Here is a 24717-nt window from a genome sequence, read left to right as displayed (position 1 = left end):
TTGCCACAAAAACTTCACTATGAATATTTTTATAATTATCCTCCTTAAAGACAATATTTCAAGACAAAGCTTGTACTAGTGACAAGCTTGTACAAGCTTGTGATCTTCTTGTGATCAGACTTGTGACCTTGTAAGAGCTCCCCCCTTCTGCAATGAGCTCTTTAGCCGGTCCATATTGGGATTTTATTTTGATGCGATCACCATTGAGGGTGAGGATTTGTTTTAAAAATTTTAATAAAATATAGCTCGTTCTGTTCTGTCAGGCTTGTGTATGGACTGAGTGCACTGGGAACCCGTAGCTCGCTAATGCCAGTAGAACTGCTTTTGTCTGGCTACAAGAGGGGAGAAATTATTTGGGTATCCTAATAAGGCCCTATATAAATTGAAACATTAATTAATTAATTAATTTGTAAACGTATTGTTTTTTACCTATTTGGTGCTATCTGATATCTGTCTTTATTTCCCGGTATGTGCCATTTGTAGCCAATACCTTCACCGTCAAAAGTGAAATTGCGCCATTATCTGCAGCCTTATCCAGTCCTGCCCCACTGCCGCTCCCTTGATTAGGTAACCTGTAATGGCACACTATTATGTGCCATGTATAGACTTATGGAAAGTAAACTTAAGTTTACATGCATTAACTTCACACAAAGATGAATATAATCAGTAAAGAAACATTAAACACCATGGTAACAATCAAACTTTAACTGTACTTTTAGAACATAGCTTTCCACCACTGGATATCAGGTTGTTATATCTGGTGAAGCATTCTAAATATTTAGCGTTATGGAATGTTTTCTATAGGCTATTTATTAATGAGCTGAGGTAGGTATTTAGCATCAGTTGAATTGTTTGTGTTTGCCAACAGCAATCCGATTACAACCAAACTTTTTAAATCACTTATTTAAACCCAATCGCTCAGTCTGTGAGTGAAAGCAAGGTTTATGTTTTAACTTTTCAGTGCTCATGTCGTCTCAGAATTATGCTGCAGTGCATGTAAGAGGTGGGCAAGTTTGAACAAGAGTGTTTACATGACCGCATGTCTTATGCTCCACCTGTATTGCATCACAAGGACTGACTATAAACATCCCATTCGGGTTGATTATTTTATTAGTAACTTACATCTTACTGGCTTCAGGAATGGATATGTGTTTACCTATTGAGGTGAGTGGTGTTTTGTCTGCCCTGTTGTGTGCGGAGTACTTTGTGTACCTGTGTACTGAGACCTGGTTTGGTTTTTAGTGATTTAATACGTTTATTATTAAATGTAATGTTAGAAATAACAATTGTTCCAAGGCAAAAATTACAATTAATGCTGAATGTAACGCCGTAGTGGCGTGATAAGTCAAAGGTGGACAACAATGCTGAGATAAGTGGGGTTTAATATTAACAGATTCTTTACACAAAACATACCGATTGTTACTGAGGTCGTCATCATACTCACACAAGGACTTCAGACCAACTTGCATAGAACAAGGATACATACTCAACATCAGGCTAGATACAAAACGAGGAGACTAAATACAAATGTTAACTAGGAAGTAACTCAGAAAACATGGGAATGTTGACAATGGGGATGAGTTACAAATCAGAGGGAAGGACTCACAGCAGCAGAAATGACAGCAGCACATGGAAACAAACAATGAACATGAGGAAACCAGGAAATACAAAAAACAACAATGACACATAGATGAGGGCGGAGCCACAGTTTGACAGTGAAATTACCCATATGTTTTATTTCTGAACTATTTGATATCTTCAAAATGTCAGATTTCAGTTTTGCTACTGGTGACGCTGGTTCATAGGTGTGTAGAGACATGCAATGAGGGTCAATTTGCACTTCAGGACTCAACATGTTGTCCCCTCTGTGTCAAGGGTGAGTAAAATAATAAAGATTTATGAGAACATTCTTTAAAATGAGACAACAATCCATATACATTTGAATGTAATTACACTAATAAGTTAAATATTAATTTACAGGATGGTATGTAAATCAGAACTGTACAAAAACCAGTGGTGTAAGTTGCCTTCCATGCAAGTGTGGTAAGTTTTCCTCACGTTTCTTAAAAATACTGTACAAAAAGATGGAGAGGTATTTTTAAATAACTTAAACAACTATTTAAAAATGTGCCATTTACTGAAACATCCACATTGATAGCCTGAGACTAGAGCATATCTACAATCCAGCATAATTTACTAGCAGTGGCAGTTGTGCAGTGACCACAACAAATATTTTATGGATCATACCATTTTTGCTCTGTCACTATCTGAATTTTTCTATTCATATCTAGAAAATGGCTCCAGGATGATTGCAAACTGCACCTGGTTTTCTAATACTGAATGTGAAAATGGTACGTTATACCCATGTTCTGGTTCCAAACTCTTCTGCACAATTGAATGTTTTATGTACACAGTGATCAACTTTTATATGCATGTCTCTCCCAGGCTTGGTCTCATGACATTATATATTCATTGTTTAGTGACCTTTATCCATCAACCTGATTAAGTTGGATAACCCATGTTCAGATTTTGTCTCTTAATAATCTTTATTTGTATAGCACCTTTCATACATACATGTAACTCAAAGTGCTTTACAGTATAAATAAAAGAAACATTAAAAGGAGATAAGACAAAGACAAAAAGACAAACTATTTGGTGCATAATTTGTTTTCTCCTTATGTTTTGTCCATCCCCACCAGTGAACATTTCTCCCAACGATGTACCAAAGATGTAAGATTTCTTCATCATTCTCTATAACCTACATATAATTTTCTCATTTGGTGTTCTTGATTTGTGATTCCATAAAAATTGTAGTCATTGATCCATTGAATATAACAGTTGTTATAGCGTTATCATTAATCTCCAGCACTATTATTGCATTTAGATATAATCTATATGCTGTAGCTGCAACTACTGTCACTGTTCTTCTGGTGGTTGGAGTCTGGAGGTGGTGTATAACTCATAAATCTGAAGAACATCCTGCAAGTAAGTATTTAAAAACTCAGTTATTCTTTTCCTATTTATTGTCTGTGTTTTTGCACTCCTGTCATGATATGTTGTATAATTAAAAATAAGTCATTTGCCATCTTCTTTCAGGAAAATCAACTAAATTGAATATTTGAATAGGATATTCAGCTTATAACAGTGATTGACATCAGTGATCAGCTGCATAGGGCCTTTTGTTTAGCAACCCACAAACACCAAAAGATTGTGACAACAAATATAGAGGCCTTGGGGCTATTCCACGAAGCGAGCTTATGAAAGCGGCGCTTATTAGAGTGAGCCTCGCTTGAGTTAGCCAAACAGTTCACTTCCGTCTAGTTCCGTTCCACTAACGAAATCCAGACGCAACCTGTTCCCGCTAATTCAAGCCAGGCTTTTGAAATCGGCGATCATGCGCATGCACACAGTATTTACACAGCCTCACTAATCAATATTCGACAATGCAAGAAAATGTCGAAAGAGCTGAAGGAACAAGCAGCTTTTTTGCTTCTTCTGCTGAACATGAGCTACTTATACGTCTGTATGAGGAATATAAATACATTATTACGAAGAAAGGCAACACGTCCTGTATTTATAAAGCCAGATAAGCTGTCTGGCAAAATATTGCAGACAGACTAAATGCATGAGCATATAATTTAATCCATTCATTGGCATTTTAAAAGTGTTATAGTAAATTAATAATGTTAATTAATAATTTCCTGATTTATAAGTAACATGAGCTGGGTTAAGAGAACGTGGCAGCAGGTCAAGGTGAAATATAAAAATATACTCCAGAATGGTAAGTACAGTTGATTAGTCCAATGTACAGGAAAAGGTAAAACACCATTTTAAATAACTGTATAAAATATTTTAGCAACCAGAAAGAAAACTGCTACTGCTGCTACTGGTGGTGGGCCTCCTGTAGCAGTCCTCACTCCTGCAGAAGACCTTGCTTTGGAGCAAAACAGCGGACGCCCCATCATTGTGGGAATTGAAGGAGGAACATCATCTGATCCTGTCTGTCCTCATGATACACAGCCTTATGTTAAAGGTAGGTTCAGTTGTTTCTCAGATTTTACCACCCCGTCTCAGTTTGGGATACACCTCCAAAAGGAACCTTTTGAATTCATCTGGACTTTTATGGTTGCCTTATAAAAAACAATTATTAATAATTAGAAAGTTTCTCAAAACTGCAATGTTATCAAAAATAATTATTCAACACACTAAAGAATAAACTATTTAAATTTTCTGTATCATAAACACAGGTTACAACACGCTTCTCCCCTAAACCAAATGTGCTCAGTCGCCGTTTCAGCTGACGAGTAGGAACAGATTCTGCATTTTTGTCCGACAGACAGCAGAACGTATGAGTATACGAACAGGGCTGTCTTAATTGTCCAAACGTTTGACGCCTGGACAGCGGTCTTCCTTTATATGGCCGAAACAGTCTGGCAACTTCTGCTATAGTGGCACAACAAATGTATTTGTGAGTTTTTGTCATTCCAATCACGTAAATGTGCTTTCTAGCTAGTGGTGTCGTTGCTAACTTAATCTGCAATTAGCTAGGCTAAGAACTAGCTGCTACAGCTGAATACTATTGGGACACGTTTCGCATTAACTTCAGCTCCTGGATGCTTGTGGGTTCTTTGACCCAAATAAGCCACATATCATCTACAGGGTGTACATGTTGAGCTGAACCTGTGCTTGACTGAGCCGCTGCAGATGGTGAGGTTGCTGCAAGGAGAAGGATGAAGCCATTATTTAACTAAACAACAGTACAACTATGGCGTTCCTGGGTAAAACTGCATTTTAATAATCGATAGAAAAGAATGAAAACGCTAAACCTACACTGGTTCAGATCGACTGCGACTGAGGTTGCTGCAGATGTTGACGCTGCAAGGAGAGGGGCAGTTAGAACACGAGGACATTATTTCATTAAAGAGCATAACGGTGTCGTTCTTCGGTATAAATACATTTTGATAATCAGCAAAAATAACTAGAGATGTGCATTTCCTGAAGGAAATACATAGTGCTTGAAAAGAGATGCAAGTCTCTGTGTGTGTGTGTGTACATGTAGTGTATATGGTGTATATGCTCCATCTGCCCCATTTGCCTCTCTGCTCCATCTGCCCCATCTGCCCCTCTGCCCCCTTTGCCCCTCACCCTCATCTGCCCCTTTGCCCCATCTGCCCCTCTGCTCCATTTGCCCCTCACCCTCATCTGCCCCTCTGCTCCATCTGCCTCTCTGCTCCATCTGCTCCTTCTGCCCCATCAGCCCCTCTGCTCCATCTGCCCCATCTGCATGTATGTATGTGTGTGTGTCTGTGTGGTGTATATGTGTGTGACTGTGTGGAGTGGGTATGAGAGAGATGCAGGTGTGTGCGTGTGTGGGGGAGGGGGAGAGACATTCAAAAATAACTGCCACTCTGTCTCTGCCACTCTGAGTGGAGAAACCTTGTTTTATGTTATTTGCACCCTCCGAACAAACGGTCGTAGTTTGGGACCCATTTAACTTATCACTTCACCAAAATGATTGTGTGAGAGAGGACCCCTTGCTGATGATTTTGATATATTTTTGTGTGGTTTGACCTTAAAATGACTGATTTATGACAAGTTAAAAACACAAACATCTCAACAAAGCTAATTCTGATTCTGATTCATTTATATGGGGGGCAATGGGGCAGTTTTCTGTGTCTAGTGCCAAACAAATGCTCATAACTCTAAAACTAATTCATCAAATGATTAGATATTTCGGCGTGCCAGAAGGTACAAGTTTCTCTCCCATTTAAAATTTAAATGGAGCTTCTAGGTCAAAGTGTAAGGATTTTACAGCAGTTTATCCAAGAACGTTTTGATCATTTTTTATGCCAGCTCACACTCTAACTGGCAGTGATGATTTGAAATTCTGAACATTCCACCATTCATTTTAATAGGGCCATTTTTCATTTTTAAACTCAATTCTATTAAAATCTATAACTCTAATCGACTCCAAAAACGGATAGCACACCACACAGAGCCGAGACCTTCGAAACGCAGTTCGAACGGAGTCTGTACGTTAAGCGGTTCGGGCCGCATTAATTGCAGAAATTTGGAGAAACGGAATAACAATATAGGGCCCTTTTCAAGCCCTATTCACGCTATTTTCCATGACAACGCTGGGCAGGGCCATCTTGGTTGACTTTGTGTTAGAACTTCCGGTGCTACGGATACGCTGATAACGATTACAAGCAAAACGACAACAAACACAAAATGACTAGCATAATATGTTCAGTTAGAGCAGAGGTGGCCAACCCGTCAGAGACCAAGAGCCACAAGAGACCAAATTATTAGCGGGGAGGATGTAAAATGTACACAAATTAAGTATTAAGTAAAAAAAACAAGCACAAACTTCGATATAAACATAAGTCGTGATGTGCTTCAGGACTTTGTCACGTTTGGAGCACACTACGAGCTCTGTTATGTACACAACTGTTGTTTTCTAGGTAAAAAGTGGATAAACTCCCTTATCAACACTCATTACAACGCCACTGACCTGCGCTCACTTTTAGGAAGAAAAGAACAGACAGTGTCAGTAGTTTTTAAACCTCCCTCAGTCGTGTGCGGTGCCTTTGCTGCACCTCGTATGTGGTTTATTATAAACGTGTGACAGAAGAACCGCGTCTCACCAACGAGACTCAAATCACAATCACAATATCACAGATACTTCATGCCGCTAGTCTCCAGTTTTCCACTACGCCGGTTTTAAAAGTATTATCGGCTCGCTGGGCTTGTAAACAAACCGTGCACCACGAAGATATAGCAGTGTGTCGCCCTCAGAGCTGATGAGGTAACCGGGCCACGACACACACCGTTAGTGCAGGTGAGAGCGGACCGCCTGGGGAGACGCATGAAACCAGGCAAAGAGCCGCAGGTTGGCCACTCCTGAGTTAGAGGGTGTCACAATAATTGGAAGAAGAGGAAAACTTGGCTTGACCAACAGTGTTACGAACACAGCTCGAAAAGATCTGAGTGTTGCGGGGCACCTTATAACTTGTATCCACCGCCTTCCAAAGAAGAGAACCTGCGTCTAAGGCTGAAGGCGCTAAATTTAAAACATCCACCCAAACGTCCATACGTCTGCTCTTATCATTTTGTGGAGGGGAAACCAACACCAGATCATCCTTATCCCGAGAAATGGCTCGGTTATGAAGCTCCGATTAAGCAAACGTGTCGGGTGCTTGTGAGGCTATCAGATAAGTAACTATTTTATAATCAGTGGCCACATATTTCCCTTGCATTCATTTAGTAATTTTAAGTAATTAAGTAAAGTAAATAGACAAGAATGCCTATTTTATGAAAAAAAATCATTAAAATATAGTAGTGTACACTAATGCAAAAATAGCTGACCGGAAGTTCTAACACAAAGGCGGAAGAAACACACACTTGAAAGTGGACGTGGCGAAATACGGTGAATAATTAAAAACGCGATACTTACGCTTATCTAGCTCATCTGCGATTTCTCGCAGGACCTGGGACAACTTTCCACGTGCCATTTTGTAAGGATTAAGGATGACTTAGTTATGTCTTGTCCGCCTTGCAGCTCATCCACACCTCCCTCGACCAATAGCTCGTTAGAATTGCAATAGTCTCCGCCCACTTCATTAACATGGACTTGAGGAATAAATCCATAAATAAATAAATCTTTAAATCCATAAATCCACAAATAAATTAATTCTTAAATCCATAAATAAATAAATCCACAAAAAAATAAAATTTAAATGCATAAATTAATTAATCCATAAATAAATAAAAGCTATTTTATGTCGAATATTTATGTATTTGTTCATGAATTTCTACTTTTAGGCTGTACATTTATTTATTTATTTATTTATTTATTTGTCACCTTTCGTCCTCCATAGCACGCGAACAAACGAAACATATTAATTTATTCCAACATTGAATGCATCCCATTATTATCTTACTTACCGCTCACATGCAGCTCAAAACACACCCAGTCAAGCGTCTTAAAGCCCTGAACAATCTCAACTTTGCGTGAATGGGTAAAACTCTTACAACCCAGAACTCTGCAAGAATGGGTAAAAACTCTTACAACCAAGACTAGAGCGCGTCTCTAGTCACACACAATCAATCAATCAGCTTCAGCGCTAACGAGAACAAACGAGAGTTTAAATACCCTTTGTGATGTGCACTAATTCAATATGGGCGGTGCCCTTAATTAAAAGGGCTGTATCTTCAGGCACACTCTGTAACGGAGTCTTCCTGTTACATTAAAGCAAACGTTAAAAAAAGTTTAGACATTTGACGTTTTGCGAGGAGAGAGAGAGAGAGAGAGAGAGAGAGAGAGAGAGAGAGAGCGAGCGAGAGCGGGGGGGGGGGGGTAATATGTTTAATAGTTTAGGGATTGTTATGTTTGTCTTTGGCTACTTTTTCCTGTGTGGAAACAAAGACTCTTACTGTGAAGTTCTGCTCACATTGGTAAGGTTGCTATCCAATTTGAGCACGATTGCGACCATCGATATCAAGGTTTTGAAGCAGATTGTTTAAGGGAGGGTCAAAGTTAGGGCCCTACATTTCATACAGCCTGAAGTGAAAGTGAGCACCTCCCAGCTGTCGGACTGTGTGCACTTCCGCCCGAGCCACTGGACACAGAATCACCGCGCGCTTTCCCTCCACACAGTGAGTGTCTAAGCCAGGGGTGGGCAATTAATTTTTACAAGGGGCCACATGAGAAACCTGAATTGTGTCAGAGGGCCACACAAACAAAAATGACATCATCGCGGTGGCTCCGCCCACCTCGCATGAACTTCCGCGAACGGCGGAGGCATTTATACTTCCCGCATCACATTCTGAGCAGTGTTGTCTGAAACGATATGTGTTAGTGTAAAGAAACACCCCTCAAAAACAGGGGAAGGAACATTTACCTGACCAATTTTAATGTTGCTTTTTGTTTCAGATTTGAAAAGTGCTGGAATTTAGGCTAAATACTTGAAAATGCTTGAAATTGTAACTACTTCGTTTCACAACAAATATTTGTCTGACTGAACACTGTCTGACTTTGTATTACGTTAACAAATACGAGCCTCTTGTAATTCCAGGACGAAACATGAGAGAAAGCGAAGACTAAGATTGGGCGTTTTGAAAATAAACCACCATTAAATAATGTGATTAAAAGCGAATTATTTCGATTATATGTATAAATATTTAACTTAATTAAGTTTAATGTGCTGGGAAATATTGAAATGGACCTTGAAAGTGACGTACAAGTGCTTTAATTCCACCTTGTAAAGATGTATAAACCCTGCAAACATGACTTTGTCTATCGACAGCGCGCGAGGCCCTCGCACACGGGCGGAGTCACCGATAAACCAGGCTTAAACCTACCTTTAAATCACTTCTACGGCACTTTCAAGGTCCATTTCAATATTTCCCAGCTGACTCAGGTTCTCTCTAAGCTCAGTTTCTGGAACGGAAAACCCTGAATTTTCGTTAACTCTGAGTTTACCCGGTTTCGTCACTAAATCCGCTTTCTGGAATACCCCGTTCAGTCAGCTATTTGTTGTGAATCGAAATACAGTCACAATTTCAAGCATTTTCAAGTACTTTAGCCTAAATTCCAGCCCATTTCAAACCTGGAACACAATGCAACATTAAAATTCGTCACGTAAATGTTCCGCCGTTCGTGGAGGTTCGCGCGCTACGTTCATTCACGTAAGCCTTAATTTGTGGCTGATCACCTACCTAACCCTACTGTTTCCACTGTTGCCAACTCCTCAGTAAGGAAAGTCGCTATTGGTTGTCCTAAAAGTCGCTAGAAGTCGCTCACCTCGTCATCACCTAATTTGCATAATACATGTTTTTGAAGCTGTGTAAAGGAATAACGTTGGGAGAGAAAAAAAAGAGTAAAAACACCTTAAATATGTTAGAACTACAAATGAACAACATCTGTTGCCTTTGAAATAGGCAGTCACTTCTCAAAAGAACTACATGATTTTAATTCTTTGTATAAATAATTTTTACGTAAATTACAGTTTTTTTGCTGTGTTGTTAAATGTTAGTATATGAGTAGCAGTTAGCAGGAACTAGTTGGCATAGAAATCAACCTAACAATACAGGCAGTATGCCCGTGTATTATCTCCAATACACGGCTTCAGCCAGCCTTTAAATTCAGGATTTGATTCCCACTCTTTCCAGGATTTTTGAGAATAGAGTTTAGAGCAGGGGTATTCAACTAAATTTGTCCGCGGTCCAATTTTGGCAGATACCTGTGACCTGAGGTCCGGAGCGGCAGGGGTGGCGAACGTAAGTTGTTGAGCGGGGGGGGTGGCGGATGTAAGTTGTTGAGCGGGGGTGTGGCGAACGTAACACTCGTGACGGAGTGTTTTTTTTTTCAATAGCCCTGAAATAAATGCTCCGGTTTTTTTTTGGTCCGTATCCAGTTAATCAGGAATGAGATTGGGTCTGGACCGGGATTTTTTTTTGGTCTGTATCCAGTTAATCAGGAATGAGATTGGGTCCGGACAGGACTGCGTTCGGGTCCGGATCCGGACCGCGGTCCGCCAGTTGAGTAACCCTGGTTTAGAGTGAGACATGTTAATCTTTCACACAGACGCACATACTGTGGAGAGTTAGCTAAATGTTTAAGCTAGATGTTTAGCTTTCACAGAGATGCACTGTGGCCGAGTCGAGTGATTGGCTACGTGGTGAATGAGGTGAAGAATGACAGAGACTGTGTGAGTTAAATGCAGTGATTTCTTTTCTTTTCTTTTGCATGTGCAGTTCATTTGCAGTGTGGACGTGGAGCGGTGAGGGTCTGCTCTGAGTGTGAGACTGCACTGAGTGTTGTGGGGCTCACGGCCATAGTTGCCAGGTTTGCGGTTTTCATGCCAAATTGGGCTTGTTTGAAAATCCTGCCGCGGGTAAAAATTCTGGGGACGCGGGGTGCGGTTTTTTGGGCTACTTTTGAGTTGGGCCACCACGGGAGTTACAAGTCAACACAAAGAATCGATCGAGATATAATACTTAATTTGTCTCCATTTTAAACACTCCTCCCCCCCCCCCCCCCCCCCCCCCACCCCCCGTCAACAGCTTTGGGCTAGTTTAGGCTGCTAAAGGGCGGGTTTTACACCGACTTTGTGCGGGATATTTTTGTAGGACCTGGCAACACTGCTCACGGCAGCACCCGCCGGGGCTCACGACCCAGAGGACAGCAACTAAAGAATGCGTTTGTTCAGAGTCTCCAAAAGTCTCCAATAACACCGCAAAAAGTCGCTAGATTTGTCGCTAGTCGCTTTTTACTACAAAAAGTCGCTAGAAGGTCTGAAAAGTCGCTAAATATAGCGACAAAGTCGCTAAGTTGGCAACACTGACTGTTTCTCGCACAGCTCACAAACGCGCACGTACGTCCACACAGAATTAACACAAACGTAGCGATTTCAAAATAAAAGCATCACAGTTGTATTGCACGCACGACATAGATATTTGTTTCATTTATGACTGGCCTCTCGCGGGCTGGACAGGGACGCACAACGGGCCGGATGTGACCCGCGGGCTGTGGTTTGCCCAGGTCTGGTCTAAAGCTGGGCGTACACTGTGCGATTTTTGGCCCATTTTCAGCCGATTTTTCACTCGTGCGACTATTTTTGCGATCGGGCCGAGTTTCGGCTCAATCACTTCTCGTGCATCGTATAGTTTACACAGGTAAACGAGGAGCGATTCACACATCACGACCAACTCCCGATCAGAAATCGCAGCGTCGCAAGAATATCAAACATGTTTGAAATTCAAATCGCTCCTCATGAGATCGCATGAGAGCGTCGGGTCGTATAGTGTGAGTATATGAATTGTGAGCTGTGAACTTTTAAACCCTGCGATTTAGTCGTACAGTTTGAGCTGGAGCTGAGTACACAATTTAAAATATCGTACAGTGTACGCCCAGCTTAAGCAGTCCGATGCTCTAACTTGCTTAGTAAACTAGCTTAGATTAGCTAGCATGCCTTTAATTAACTTGAGATTTGATTAGTGTCACAATTTCTATAAAGTTATGTTGCCCTCAAAATAAGTTCACCATGTAGAAGTTTACTTTTCACATGCTAAGAGTGCATTTCGGTGTTTAACAGGTGAAAATGTTATTTGCTAGCTAGCATTAGAGCTGGCCTAATTAGAGCAGTGGTGAACAAAGTACACCAATTATGTACTTGAGTAAAAGTACAGTTACCTTGCATTGAATATTACTCAAGTAAAAGTAAAAGTATTCACCTCAATTTTTTACTTGAGTAGAAGTACAAAAGTATCTGCCTTCAAAAATACTTAAGTATTAAAAGTAAAAGTAAAAACCTTTTTTTCTTAGCGTCACATCAAAACCCCTAGGCCTACTCGATCAACAGGTGAACAGGAAACAGTGCCTTACATTTGCCTAGCAAACACAAAATACACAAAACTAGCCTATATTATCCTCACGACATTCATTTCCAAACTTTATCCATATTAATAATTCACACTAGAAAGGTAGACAAGTAGACAAACCGTTTAATATGAAAACAATTCACCACCAAACAGAACAATAATTTCGAACTGGCCACTTCAGTCCTAGCTTGGGGAACTTTTTCTGAGGTTCTACGTTGTCCACCACATGGTGGGACAGGGAAGCTAGAAGCTCTAGCACCTAGAACTAGAACTGTGTGCAGCCCAACCAACTGAACTCATAATATTAAACTTGACTGAATAATTAATAATAATTAATATAATAATAATCAGAGTTGCCAACTCTCACGCAATGAGCGTGAGACACACGCATTGACTGTCTTTACCCGAGACCGTCTTCACACGCTCACAGGACATACATCCGATTTCTCACAGTGAAAAAAAATCTAGCTTATTTATCTCCGATCTACATCTATGATTCATTGAGTTACTAGTTCGCTCTGGCGCCAACCCCTGGCTATCGATCGCGATATAATACTTACCCCCCCCCCCCCCACCCCCGACAACATTTTACACACATGCCGCCGCTCGCCCCCCAACCCTGATAATAATAATTTTAATGATTTTGCTTTACTTCGCTCATGTTTGCTTGCCTTCGCCTCCCTCATAGGAATGAATTGCGAAGTTCGCTTCGCTTGGCCAAATTCGCGTGTATGTGTCCCCAGCTTTAACGTTTGATGTGGGAGTCTCCTGTGTTAAACTGGCACTTAGCATCTCCACAGATTGCAATTTGGGTACTAGCACACTGCTTTGGATAAAAGCATCTGTTAAATGTAGTGTACTTCAATGTGATATAATTAACCGGGGTATATAAACCACCCTGTTGGTAGTACTCATCTAATGGCAAACTTACTTCGATGTGTTTTTCAAGTTTGACGCGAGTTCATAAATGATGACAGCGATGTGTTCTTTGTAATGAAGAGGAGGAATACGAATCATTTTTCTTTTCGAGGAATTCAAACAAAAGGGCTAAATAAGGCCAGGGGTGTTGGGGGAAGACATCTGTTGCAGCCATGTCAGATCCTCAGCCATTTAGCATACAAATCTTAATCTCTTACTGAGCGCTGATTGGTGATAGTCTGTGACACGATACACTTTGACCTTTCGGTATTTTATTAAGCGTTGATTTAAAAATGAAAAAGGAACGAGATGTTTCTGTAAATGTAACGAAGTGAAAAGTAAAAAGTTTCGCTTTGAAATGTAGTGAAGTAAAAGTACAGTAACAAATTACATTTACTTAGTTACTGTCCACCACTGAATTAGAGCATGTGCCTCTAATTATGTATACCTAAATAATACACAGGTCTAGACTAACATTTCTCAAACTGTATGTCCATTAATGAATGATATAGAAATGACATTTCAGCTAGAGCTGATTTATATGTGAATTGTGGAAACAAGTTTCCATGATATGTGGCAGTATTTAATAAATATGTTACAATATTATCAGAGTATTTTAACATTTCACACACTATGCACTACCAAATCTAGTTGGAGAGGCCTAATTATACTCTCTTTTTAATCAAAGGTGCAATTGGGAAGTGTTTTATTAATAACAGTATCTGCAATGTGCTACGAAAAGTTATATGTTATCATTAAATGTTTTGACATCTTTTTTTTCTTTTCACAGACCTTTCAGATCCCTCCTCACATCCATCTATCTCACTATCCTTTATAGCAGACCTGGGCAAACAACGGGCCGCGGGCCACATCCGGCCCGTTGTGCGTCCCTGTCCGGCCCGCGAGAGGCCAATAATAAATTTAACAAATATCTATGTCGTGCGTGCAATACAACTGTGACGCTTTTATTTTGAAGGCGCTACGTTTTTGTTAATTCCGTGTGGATGTACGTGCGTGTGTGAGCTGTGCAAGAAACACTGTGGGTGATCAGCGACAAGTTAATACTTTCGCGAGTGAACGTAGCGCGCGACTCCGCACCCCTCGCACGAACCTCCGCGAACGGCTGAACATTTACGTGACAAATTATAATTGTGAATTGTGTTCCAGGTTTGAAAAGTGGTTTGAAAAGTTGGCTAAAGTACTTGAAAATGCTTGAAATTGTAACTATTTCGATTCACAACAAATAGCTGACTGAACAGGGGGTATTCCAGAAAGCGGATTCAGTGAAGAAACAGGGTAAGTAAACTCAGAGTTAACGTAAACTCAGGGTTTTCCGTTCCAGAAACCGAGCTTAGAGAGAACCTGAGTCAGCTGGGAAATATTGAAATGGACCTCGGAAGTGCCGTAGAAGTGCTTTAAAGCTAGGTTTAAGCCTGGTTTATACTTGACGCGAGCAGCGCGGGGGTCTGCGTGGCGAAAATGACGTAATCGCAGTGGCTCTGCCCGTGCGCGAGGACATCGCACGCTGTTGATTCGCGAGGTCGTGCACCTCTCGAATTTTTTAACTTCGCGCGCATGCCGCGCCTCAGCGCGATGGACAAAGTCATGTTTGCAGGTTTCATACACCTTTATAAGGTGGAATTAAAGCATTTGTACGTCACTTTCAAGGTCCATTTCAATATTTCCCAGCACGTTAAACTTAATTGAGTTAAATATTTATACATATACTATATTATATACATATATTATTATTCAAAATAATTAGCTTTTTTATCACATTATTTAATGGTTGTTTAAAGTCTTCATGTTCTCTCATGTTTCGTCCTGGAATTACAAGAGGCTTTTATTTGTTAATGTAATACAAGAAAACTGTTCATTCAGATGGCTATTTGTTGTGAAACGAAGTAGTTACAATTTCAAACATTTTCAAGTATTTAGCCTAAATTCCAGCACTTTTCAAATCTGAAACAAAAAGCAACATTAAAATTGGTCAGGTAAATGTTCCTTCCATTGTTTTTGAGGGGTGTTTCTTTATACTAACACACATCGTTTCGGAGAACACTACACAGAATGTGACGCGGCAAGTATAAACACCTCCACCGTTTGCGGAAGTTCGTGCGAGGTGGGCGGGGCCACTGTAGTGATGTCATTTTCGTTTGTGTGACCCTCTGAGACAATTCAGGTTTCTCATGTGGCCCCTTGTAAAAATTCATTTCCCACCCCTGCTTTATAGCGACCCAACCGCACTTTTAAGAGCCACTTGTCTGTCTGTCTATCTATCCATCCATCCATCATCTATCTGTCTGCCTGTCTATAATTTGATTATAGATAATCAATTTGTCTATCTGTCTGTCTATCTATATATCTATCTGTCTATCTGTCTATCTACTTACCTACCTACCTCTCTGTCGTTCTACATTTGGCTTTCTTTCTGGCTGTCCATCTGTCTGTCTGACTGCTTGGATACCATGCCAGGTTCAACCGAAAGTTGATAAATTCCACAAATCTAATATGTTAACTAATAATAACTACTCACACGGACTGTTCACCCCTTTCTTCTACTTGGGAGGAGGAAGACAAGGCAGGCCACACATTTTGGTTCAGATGTTTTTTGTCCTCACCTTAGTGTTCTGTCTTTGAGATAACAATATTTGTAGCCAAGTCTTAGACTGAATTAAACCACTGTGGTATTGTGTGCTGATTCAGTATAGTGCCTCAGAAGATCTTGTGGTGCATTTGTAGAGACACCAGGCCAGTAACACTGTAAAAAATAATTTACATTTTATCATAGGGCACAAAAGAAGTCTGTTGGCAGCAGTGTTCTGGGTGGTATGTGAACTTTGTCATTTGTGATTTAATTCGGAAATTAAAATCTGAAAGTTTATGTACTTATGTAAGCAAGTCACTGCAGAGGATAGAGAGGATTACAAGGCTCCTTTCTATTCACACTCCGATTTATAAAAATATATTTTACGTAATGTGATGCCTTATATTTTGTTTTCTTTTTTCAGGCATGAAAATCTGTCACCTTTCGGCGAAATTCGCCATTTTGAAGTTGAAAAGGGTGACCTACGCGAATCGTTTAGATCCGAGGAGTTTTTTTTTTTTTTTGGAGGGGGGGGTCCTGCAGATATTTTATAGATATATATGTATATATATTATCATATTGACTTAATAAGCATACAGAGCACTTCTGAAATCGGCAATTTCAATGACACAGTGGCCAGCAATTTCCGCCCAGATCCATCATAGAGGCCAAATTGCGTTTATACGAACGTTCTTCATTCATGTTGTGACGCTAAACGGGACGTGAAGCAGGACCTAGTGATATCTACACCGGGACACGGCAGAGGAGCGTACATTTACCACTACATTTAACAGATCGTACATTTACCAGTGGATTTAATTGGGTGATTAATGGTTTCAATCGTTTTCATATTTTCCGGTAAAACAAAGTTACTGCCGTTCGCTACAGCGTTGAACACTGTCAGAGCTAGCCACAAGCTCCTGTGATAAATACAGTTGTGGTCAAAAGTTTACATACACTTGTAAAAAACAATGTTATGGCTGTCTTGAGTTTTCAGTAAGTTCTACAACTCTTATTTTTCTGTGATAGAGTGATCGGAACACATACATGTTTGTCACAAAAAACAGTCATAAAATTTGGTTCTTTCATAAATTTATTATGGGTCTGCTGAAAATGTCACCAAATCTGCTGGGTCAAAAATATACATACAGCAACATTAGTATTTGGTTACATGTCCCTTGGCCATTTTCACGGCAACTAGGCGCTTTTGGTAGCCATCCACAAGCTCCTGGCAAGCTTCAGGTCGAATGTTTGACCACTCTTCTTGACAGAATTGGTGCAGTTCAGCTAAATGTGATGGTTTTCTTGCATGAACCTGTTTCTTTAGCACTGTCCACATGTTCTCAATGGGGTTTAAGTCAGGACTTTGGGAAGGCCATTCTAAAACCTTAATTCTAGCCTGGTTTAGCCATTCCTTTACCACTTTTGATGTGTGTTTTGGGTCATTGTCTTGTTGGAACACCCAACTGCGCCCAAGACCCAACCTTCGGGCTGATGGTTTTAAGTTTTCCTGCAGAATTTGGAGGTAATCCTCCTTCTTCATTATCCCATTTACTTTCTGCAAAGAACCAGTTCCACTGGCAGCAAAACATCCCCAGAGCATAATACTACCACCACCATGCTTGACAGTAGGCATGGTGTTCCTGGGATTAAAGGCCTCACCTTTTCTCCTCCAAACATATTGCTGGGTGTTGTGGCCAAACAGCTCAATTTTTGTTTCGTCTGACCAGAGAACTTTCCTCCAGAAGGTTTTATCTTTGTCCATGTGATCAGCAGCAAACTTCAGCCGAGTCTTAAGGTGCCTTTTCTGGAGCAAGGGCTTCTTTCTTGCACGGCAGCCTCTCAGTCCATGGCGATGTAAAACACGCTTGACTGTGGAGACTGACACCTGTGTTCCATCAGCTTCCAAATCCTTGCAGACCTGCTTCTTGGTGATTCTTGGTTGACTCTTGACCATCCTGACCAATCTCCTCTCGGCAGCATGTGATAGCTTGCGTTTTCTTCCTGATCGTGGCAGTGACACAACTGTTCCATGCACTTTGTACTTGCGTATAATTGTCTGCACAGTTGCTCTTGGGACCTGTAGCTGCTTTGAAATGGCTCCAAGTGACTTCCCTGACTTGTTCAAGTCAATAATTCGCTTTTTCAGATCCACACTGAGTTCCTTTGACTTTCCCATTGTAGCTTTTGTAGCTGAGTCTAATCACTGGGTCAAATGAGCCCTATTTAAATGGGCTCATGAGAAGTCAACAGCTGTAGTCAATCAGAATCACTTACAAGAAGTGAAGAGGCCATGACATGAAGCTAATTTGATTGACAACTCGCTACATCACCAAAATTGACAAATTTTGTTGCTGTATGTATATTTTTGACCCAGCAGATTTGGTGACATTTTCAGCAGACCCATAATAAATTTATGAAAGAACCAAATTTTATGACTGTTTTTTGTGACAAACATGTATGTGTTCCGATCACTCTATCACAGAAAAATAAGAGTTGTAGAACTTATTGAAAACTCAAGACAGCCATAACATTGTTTTTTTACAAGTGTATGTAAACTTTTGACCACAACTGTAGGTAGATAGATAGGCCTATTAAGTTCGCGTCAACCCCGTGTATTTAGCGGTGACAAAATAAGAAACAAGATTTTTTTTTCTAGCGTCTGTAGTTCTAACTGGTGAATCCAGGGACGTGTGAGGATAACATTCGCGCCAGGGCTGAAAAGCTTGAAGATGAAGTTGCAAACTCTTGTCATTTGATAGTCTACCCTGTGCTTTAGCCCATGTTAGAAGCCTTTTGTGACAAAATAAAAACACGTGAACCCTGGTATTTTTTTTACACTCATTTTCGCCGCTGATGTTATCTATTGGTTCATTAAGACGTAATGGTTTTGACTGAACCATCCGGAATGGCGAAAGCAGCTTCTCGCGTTTACGGATCTTGTCTCCGTCAAGACAGGTCAATATTTTTCAGCGCGACATTACCGTGAGAGAAGTCAACAGGGAAGACTCTGGGTTTCAATGGACTACTCTTCTTACTCTCACCTCTCGAAATTTAAATCTTTTTTTTATCTCTGAATCTGACAGTGTCTGAATGTCATGTCTGACATGTATTATGTTTAGTATCTCTATGTTCAATGGTTCAATTTGTTACACGCCCAGGCGTAGGGTCGGTGTAGACAGATTACTGTGTAACCTGAAACAGGATAAAAACGGATGGGACACAGGAATTGTATCTGATAACTGCAGATGCCTCTCAGCTCTGGTTTATTCAAATAAACATTTTAACACAATCTCATGTTTATGTTGTATTCATACCGTTTGGTCCAAAGCAGTAACACAGGATTCAATCACTGTGACACAATCCATACCAATATAACACAGCATACATTGTATAACAAATACACACATTTCTCCTAACAAAAGGAATACACATGCACCATTTCCTCCCTAAGTATGTACATCTCTATACATCCACTCATATATATATATATATGCACCCATACATCTACATACACATACATACATACATACATACATACATACATACATACACATATATATATATATATATATATATACACACACACATACACACATATATACATATATATATACATATACATACCTATCCATACACATACATACATACACACTGTATGAAAACGTCTGCCGCCATCTATAGCGCACGCTTTCCCCGGTAATGAAACCTCATTCCGCATGAGCAGAACAACATGCTAACTTGCTAACATGCTAACGAACGAACACATTATACAGTTCCAGAGTACGAAATGTTGAACATTGTTTAATTCACCGAAATGCTGCCCTGTATGTCGGCCATTACATGACTCCGGTGTTGCACGTACACGAACATGAACGTGAATATGAATATAAATTCGGACTTCTGCTGACCCAATCTAGAACTACACACAACAGTAAGCATTACCTACAATTCCCAAATTACTTTAACAATAACATGTTAATATTTATAGTGTTTTTGACCACATTACCCACCTGAAACAGGATAAAAACGGATGGGACACAGGAATTGTATCTGATAACTGCAGATGCCTCTCAGCTCTGAGAGGCGGAGCTAATCGCTGCAGCTACCAGCACCCCCCCCCCCCCCCCCCCCCCGTCTTCTCACCTTTTTAACCCCTGACACATTTTCATATCTGTTTTTCTTGCAGTGGCATCAAGTGGAAAGTGTCACGCTCGGTGCGACGAGAAGGATGGGGCACAAGTCCACTCTTGCAAAACCGACGGACTTTTTATATTATATTTATATACAAAAGATAGCGCAGACAGCGCACGTATAACACTTGCATGTAGGAACATGAATGACTCCGACAAAGACGAGCACGGGACACTGCGCGAATGCACGTTAAATAGACAGACCACATAATCCCCGAGTAATGACTAGACGAGCCACAGGTGAGACTGATGAACATGCTCGGACACGACATAAACACACACCCAAAGGGGAGGGGTCAGGGGCTGTAACGTGACAGAAAGACACATGGGAGCCTTTCAACGAGATCTTCCCACAGTAAAAATGATTTAAAATAATACTCTAAATTATTCTGTAGCAAAGTTCTCATCCGTTCCATGCTGTGAGATATTGTAATTGACAGAACCCCAAGACAACCTCAAAGTTTTAAAGACTCTTTTATTGGTACCCACAGGGCTGCAGTGGCAAACACTAGTTGGACCTTGTCAGGACTCTGAAATTACAGGACTGTAATTATCTTGCACTATTCAGGGTGGCCAACTGATAGTGTAGAGGATTACTATATTCCATGCATATTTAACTGTTTATTGTGGGTTTTGAAATTAGTTCAACTTACCTGTTTGTTCCAGCATGCTGGCAGCCTCTTACAGGCCAAAGGACCTGAGCCCAGGGGGTTGATGGGTTATGTAGTCTGGAGGTTGTTACAAGTGGAATGTTCCATTTCCGATGTTTGAGCTGGGGGAGAGAACCTGCTTTTATGGTTCTGAAAAGGGTTTAAGGTTCCAGCATGAATGTTTTAATATTACATATTTTATATTCATACTAAAATATTGACTAAATAATAAAATATTTGAGTTAAGTTAAAATAAATAAATAAATGTAATTAGAACTTGTACATTTTACAACTGGTGCATTGGAACTTTCAGTTCTGTTTTATCAGTTTTTTTCAATCTCCACTCAGCTATCCTGCAACATATTCATTTTGGAATCAGTATTTCTAGGTGATGTGTTATTTATTCATCATTACCCTTTGTCATTCATAAGGTTATTGTTCAATAAAGATATTGTGCAACATCTTAAAACAATACTTTTATGTGGAATCAAAGTCTTTACCCCACACACATTTTCTTTACCTACATATCACTTAAAACTTCATGTTGTATTTCTAATTGGTCTTCACTTGTAGCACCACCATTTCAGTGATACACTATTGTCTGTTTTGGCAAAAGTAACAATCAAAACTTTTGGTCATACAATTACCTGCAGAAAGCTCTGGGGCATTGTTGGGTCATTATCACTTCTTTTATTGATTAGTCAGTCACATGTTTACACCAACATTAGACGTGTAATAATTTTCACTTATTCTAAAACATCATTATACTTTAAAATTAATGTTCGGGTAATTTTTGTACCATGAAGTGCATTGCGCAGGTTTATAGACATGGCCCTGTTCTATACTGGCTGTGTACTTCAACATAAACGGTAAAGTTGTGTAATGATAAAAAGAAACACCTGCTGGAACATCTCACTGGTTAAGTGGCAACAGATCAGTAACATGATTGGATATAAAAGAGCATCCCAGAGAGTCTTTCAGAAGTAAATAAGGAAATCATGGAGGTCTTGTCATCCGGGTTAGGGTTAGGGTTTGACCCTGGCCAGTTACAGTTTTTCACATACAGTCATGTGTAACTTTGTGTTCTGCGTACCGGTAAATTTGTATGTGTAACGTATTGGATATTCCACAGAATGTGCAGTGTTCTTGAAATCAAAAGCTTAGCTAGTATCCATCAGAATATACATTCTGCACTGACTGTGACTTATAGTTGCACTGACAACATGACTAAGTATTTTGACTGCCTTGTTCATAGGCAATGGCACACAGACTAGATACTCTGATGGCACTGACAAATTGACTGACCTAAATATTTGCTTTTGGGGCAAAAACAACGAATTTTGAGTGAAGTATGTGCTTTTGCAGGTATTTCATTGAGTTTTGCTGTTTGCATTAACTGTTTTGAGAAATGCACTTGTTGTGATGCCAATGTAAACCATGATGTGAGAAATGTACCCAACTGACTGAGAAAAACTGTAAAGACATGGTTTGACAGGTTTGGTATGCAGGAACTCTAGTGGTTTTCACCTATATACACTATATATAGGTAAGGAACTCTGGAGATGGCAAAATTCTGCAGCAGGATGGCGTTGCTTCTCATACTTCAGCCTCCACATCAAAGTTCCTGAAAGCAAAGAAGTTCAAGGGGCTCCAGGATTGACCAGCCCAGTCACCAGACATGAACATTATTGAGGTTTGAAAGATGAAACCAAAAAATCTTGGTGAACTCTGGAAGTCCTGCGAGACTGATTACTTTGCCATTGCAGATGACTTCATCAATAGCTTGAGTCATTGCCAAGATGTATGGATGCAGTCCTTCAAGCTTATGGAAGTCATATTGATATTAACTATTTTTCTAATGTTATTGTAACATGTTTGTGTATTCAAAATAAAGTATGTGTATAATTTCAACATTATTTTGTATACAAGACCTAATTAATGATAAAACTCAATGAATGATACAAAACTTATTTTGGTATAATAAACATAATCTAGAGAGCTTTGCCTTTCATATAAGCTATTTCTGATTTCAATTGATCAACTACAAGTCAAGTTATTTGTTGTTGTTCCTACAACTTGACTTAAGCGACAGGACATTTGCCAGATACTGTGTGTGTGTATGTGTGTGTGTATATTTATATATATTGACCATGGCTTGTTACATTACTCATAAGGATATTGGGCTAAAGCTGGAGCTTGGCCCCTTAGTTCCAGTGAAGGTAATTTTACAGTATACAAAGACATTTCACACCATTATATGATTCCAACTTTGTAGTAACAGTTTCAGGAAGACCTTCCTCTGTTCCATGACTGTGCACAAAGCCAGCTCCATAAAGGCATGGTATAACAACTGTGGCCTGCACAGAGCCCTGAACCCAATTGAAAACCTTTGAGATCAACTGGAATCTAAATTGTGAGTCAGACCTTCTTGTCCAATATCAGTGCCCGATACCACAAATGCTGTTTTGAACAAATGGCTACAAATTCCCACAGTCACATTCCAAAATCTTGTGGAAAGTCATCTCAGAAGAGTGGCCAACTCCATAGTAATTCCCGTGGTTTTGGAATATGATGTCCAGCAAGCTCATATAGGGATGATGGTTAGGTGCCCACGTACCTTATACTCATATAGTGTGAGCCATATACTCACTAAAAATAGAACAAGAACCACCAACACATTTTAACCTGCAAATGGGCATGTAAAAAAACTCATGTGGGCATTTTTCACCCCAACCAAGGTTGCATACCTTCTATGCACAAATTAGAGAATACTGTAAAATGCAAGATATATGTATTCTACAGCACATTTTAAACAAATAAAAATAGGTTCTGCTTGATAAGACCATCTGCAGCCACAGTGACCCTGTGTGGATAAGACTGGCCCTGATCTACAACAAAGAAATATGATGCATGCTTACTCTGCCAAAAGACTGTTCTTTCATCAAGCATGCCAATAAATGCATGACGAGAAAGCCCAGGAGCCAGCTGCTTCAGATCTTGGAAAGACTGGAACAGGTCTACATGGAAGATGGTCTGGTGGTTGATGGTAGCAGGCCAATTTCCACATTGTACTAGTTCATCAAGTCCAGTGGTCCAGCTTTTCATGCACTGAGAACAGCTCAGTGTTGGCAAATTTAGTTGGTACCGTCCTGAAATCAAAAAGAGACATGCAAGCAGTATGAATTCAGTCTTTTGCATTTAATTGAACTGAATCAAGTACTTACCAACAAGGATGACCTCTTTGCTACAGATCAGCTTTAGCTGACTGGGAGAACGGGTACACTGTTGAGGTAGATGAAGCAATCTCTGTACAGCAAACATCTGTAAAGCGGGATCAACAGGGAACAACACAGACACGAGAAACAGAGGGGGGCATAGCCCTATGTGACAGAAGCATTCCACTTCTCTGAGCTTTGAGCTTGCCGTTCAGCCCAGCTGAGTGGCACAGTACCTTTCTCTTGTGGAGGAACGTCCCTGAGAATGTCTTGCAGTGCGTTAAGTTCTTGAGCACTATCTGTAAATGTAAGACAAAAAAAATTACTAAATTATTAAATGTGTGACTAACAGTTATGTATGTATAATCTGTGTAACAGATTTCTACTGACCATAATGTGTTGGCTCAGGCTGCTGAAATACTGGTTCAGCCACTTCAGAACTGCTCCTTTTACCTGAGTTTGGAACAAAAAGCAATGTGAGACCAAGGTACATTTTCATTATTCAACTATCAGAAGACCTGTACAATTCAAATTTGGAGACCAAAAACAACATTTATTACGTGTAGTCGAGTTATGAGTCTTTGGGGGAAATTTTGGAATAATTTGTCCTGAATAGGGGTGGGACGCGATTAAAAAAATTAATCGAATTCATTACAAGCTTTGTAATTAATAAATCGAAATTAATCGCATTTCAATATTTAACATGAGAAACATTAATTTAAGTTTGAATGATGAACATATCAATGAATCAATTAACATAAGCATAAACT

The 24717-nt window shown here is 40.0% G+C and overlaps 1 protein-coding gene and 1 long non-coding RNA gene across 3 annotated transcripts; one reads left to right on the top strand and one right to left on the bottom strand.

The window, feature by feature from the left end:
* Positions 1 to 1065: 1065 nt before the first annotated feature.
* Positions 1066 to 22635, top strand: LOC143478449 (uncharacterized). 2 transcript variants are annotated; one of them, XM_076977450.1, is made up of 8 exons: positions 1066 to 1164; positions 1771 to 1876; positions 1981 to 2043; positions 2292 to 2351; positions 2700 to 2730; positions 2885 to 2985; positions 3857 to 4033; positions 20079 to 22635. In XM_076977450.1, exons 1-8 carry the CDS (start codon positions 1141 to 1143, stop codon positions 20291 to 20293), a joined length of 777 nt encoding a protein of 258 aa, XP_076833565.1. In that variant the 5' UTR covers positions 1066 to 1140; the 3' UTR covers positions 20294 to 22635. The 2 variants fall into 2 exon arrangements, with proteins under 2 accessions (XP_076833565.1, XP_076833598.1); XM_076977483.1 differs by lacking the exon at positions 20079 to 22635 and adding an exon at positions 16314 to 16896.
* LOC143478670 (uncharacterized) lies at positions 4586 to 5469 on the bottom strand. Its single transcript, XR_013121766.1, has 3 exons — positions 5197 to 5469; positions 4831 to 4875; positions 4586 to 4716 (listed from the first exon to the last, which is right to left on the bottom strand). It is a non-coding gene; the product is annotated as an uncharacterized LOC143478670 (long non-coding RNA).
* Positions 22636 to 24717: the final 2082 nt, after the last annotated feature.

The sequence above is a fragment of the Brachyhypopomus gauderio genome, chromosome 1 (assembly GCF_052324685.1).
Source record: "Brachyhypopomus gauderio isolate BG-103 chromosome 1, BGAUD_0.2, whole genome shotgun sequence".
NCBI lineage: Eukaryota > Metazoa > Chordata > Actinopteri > Gymnotiformes > Hypopomidae > Brachyhypopomus > Brachyhypopomus gauderio.
Note: the sequence above shows the minus strand (reverse complement) of the source record. Positions and strands in the feature narration are given on the sequence as shown.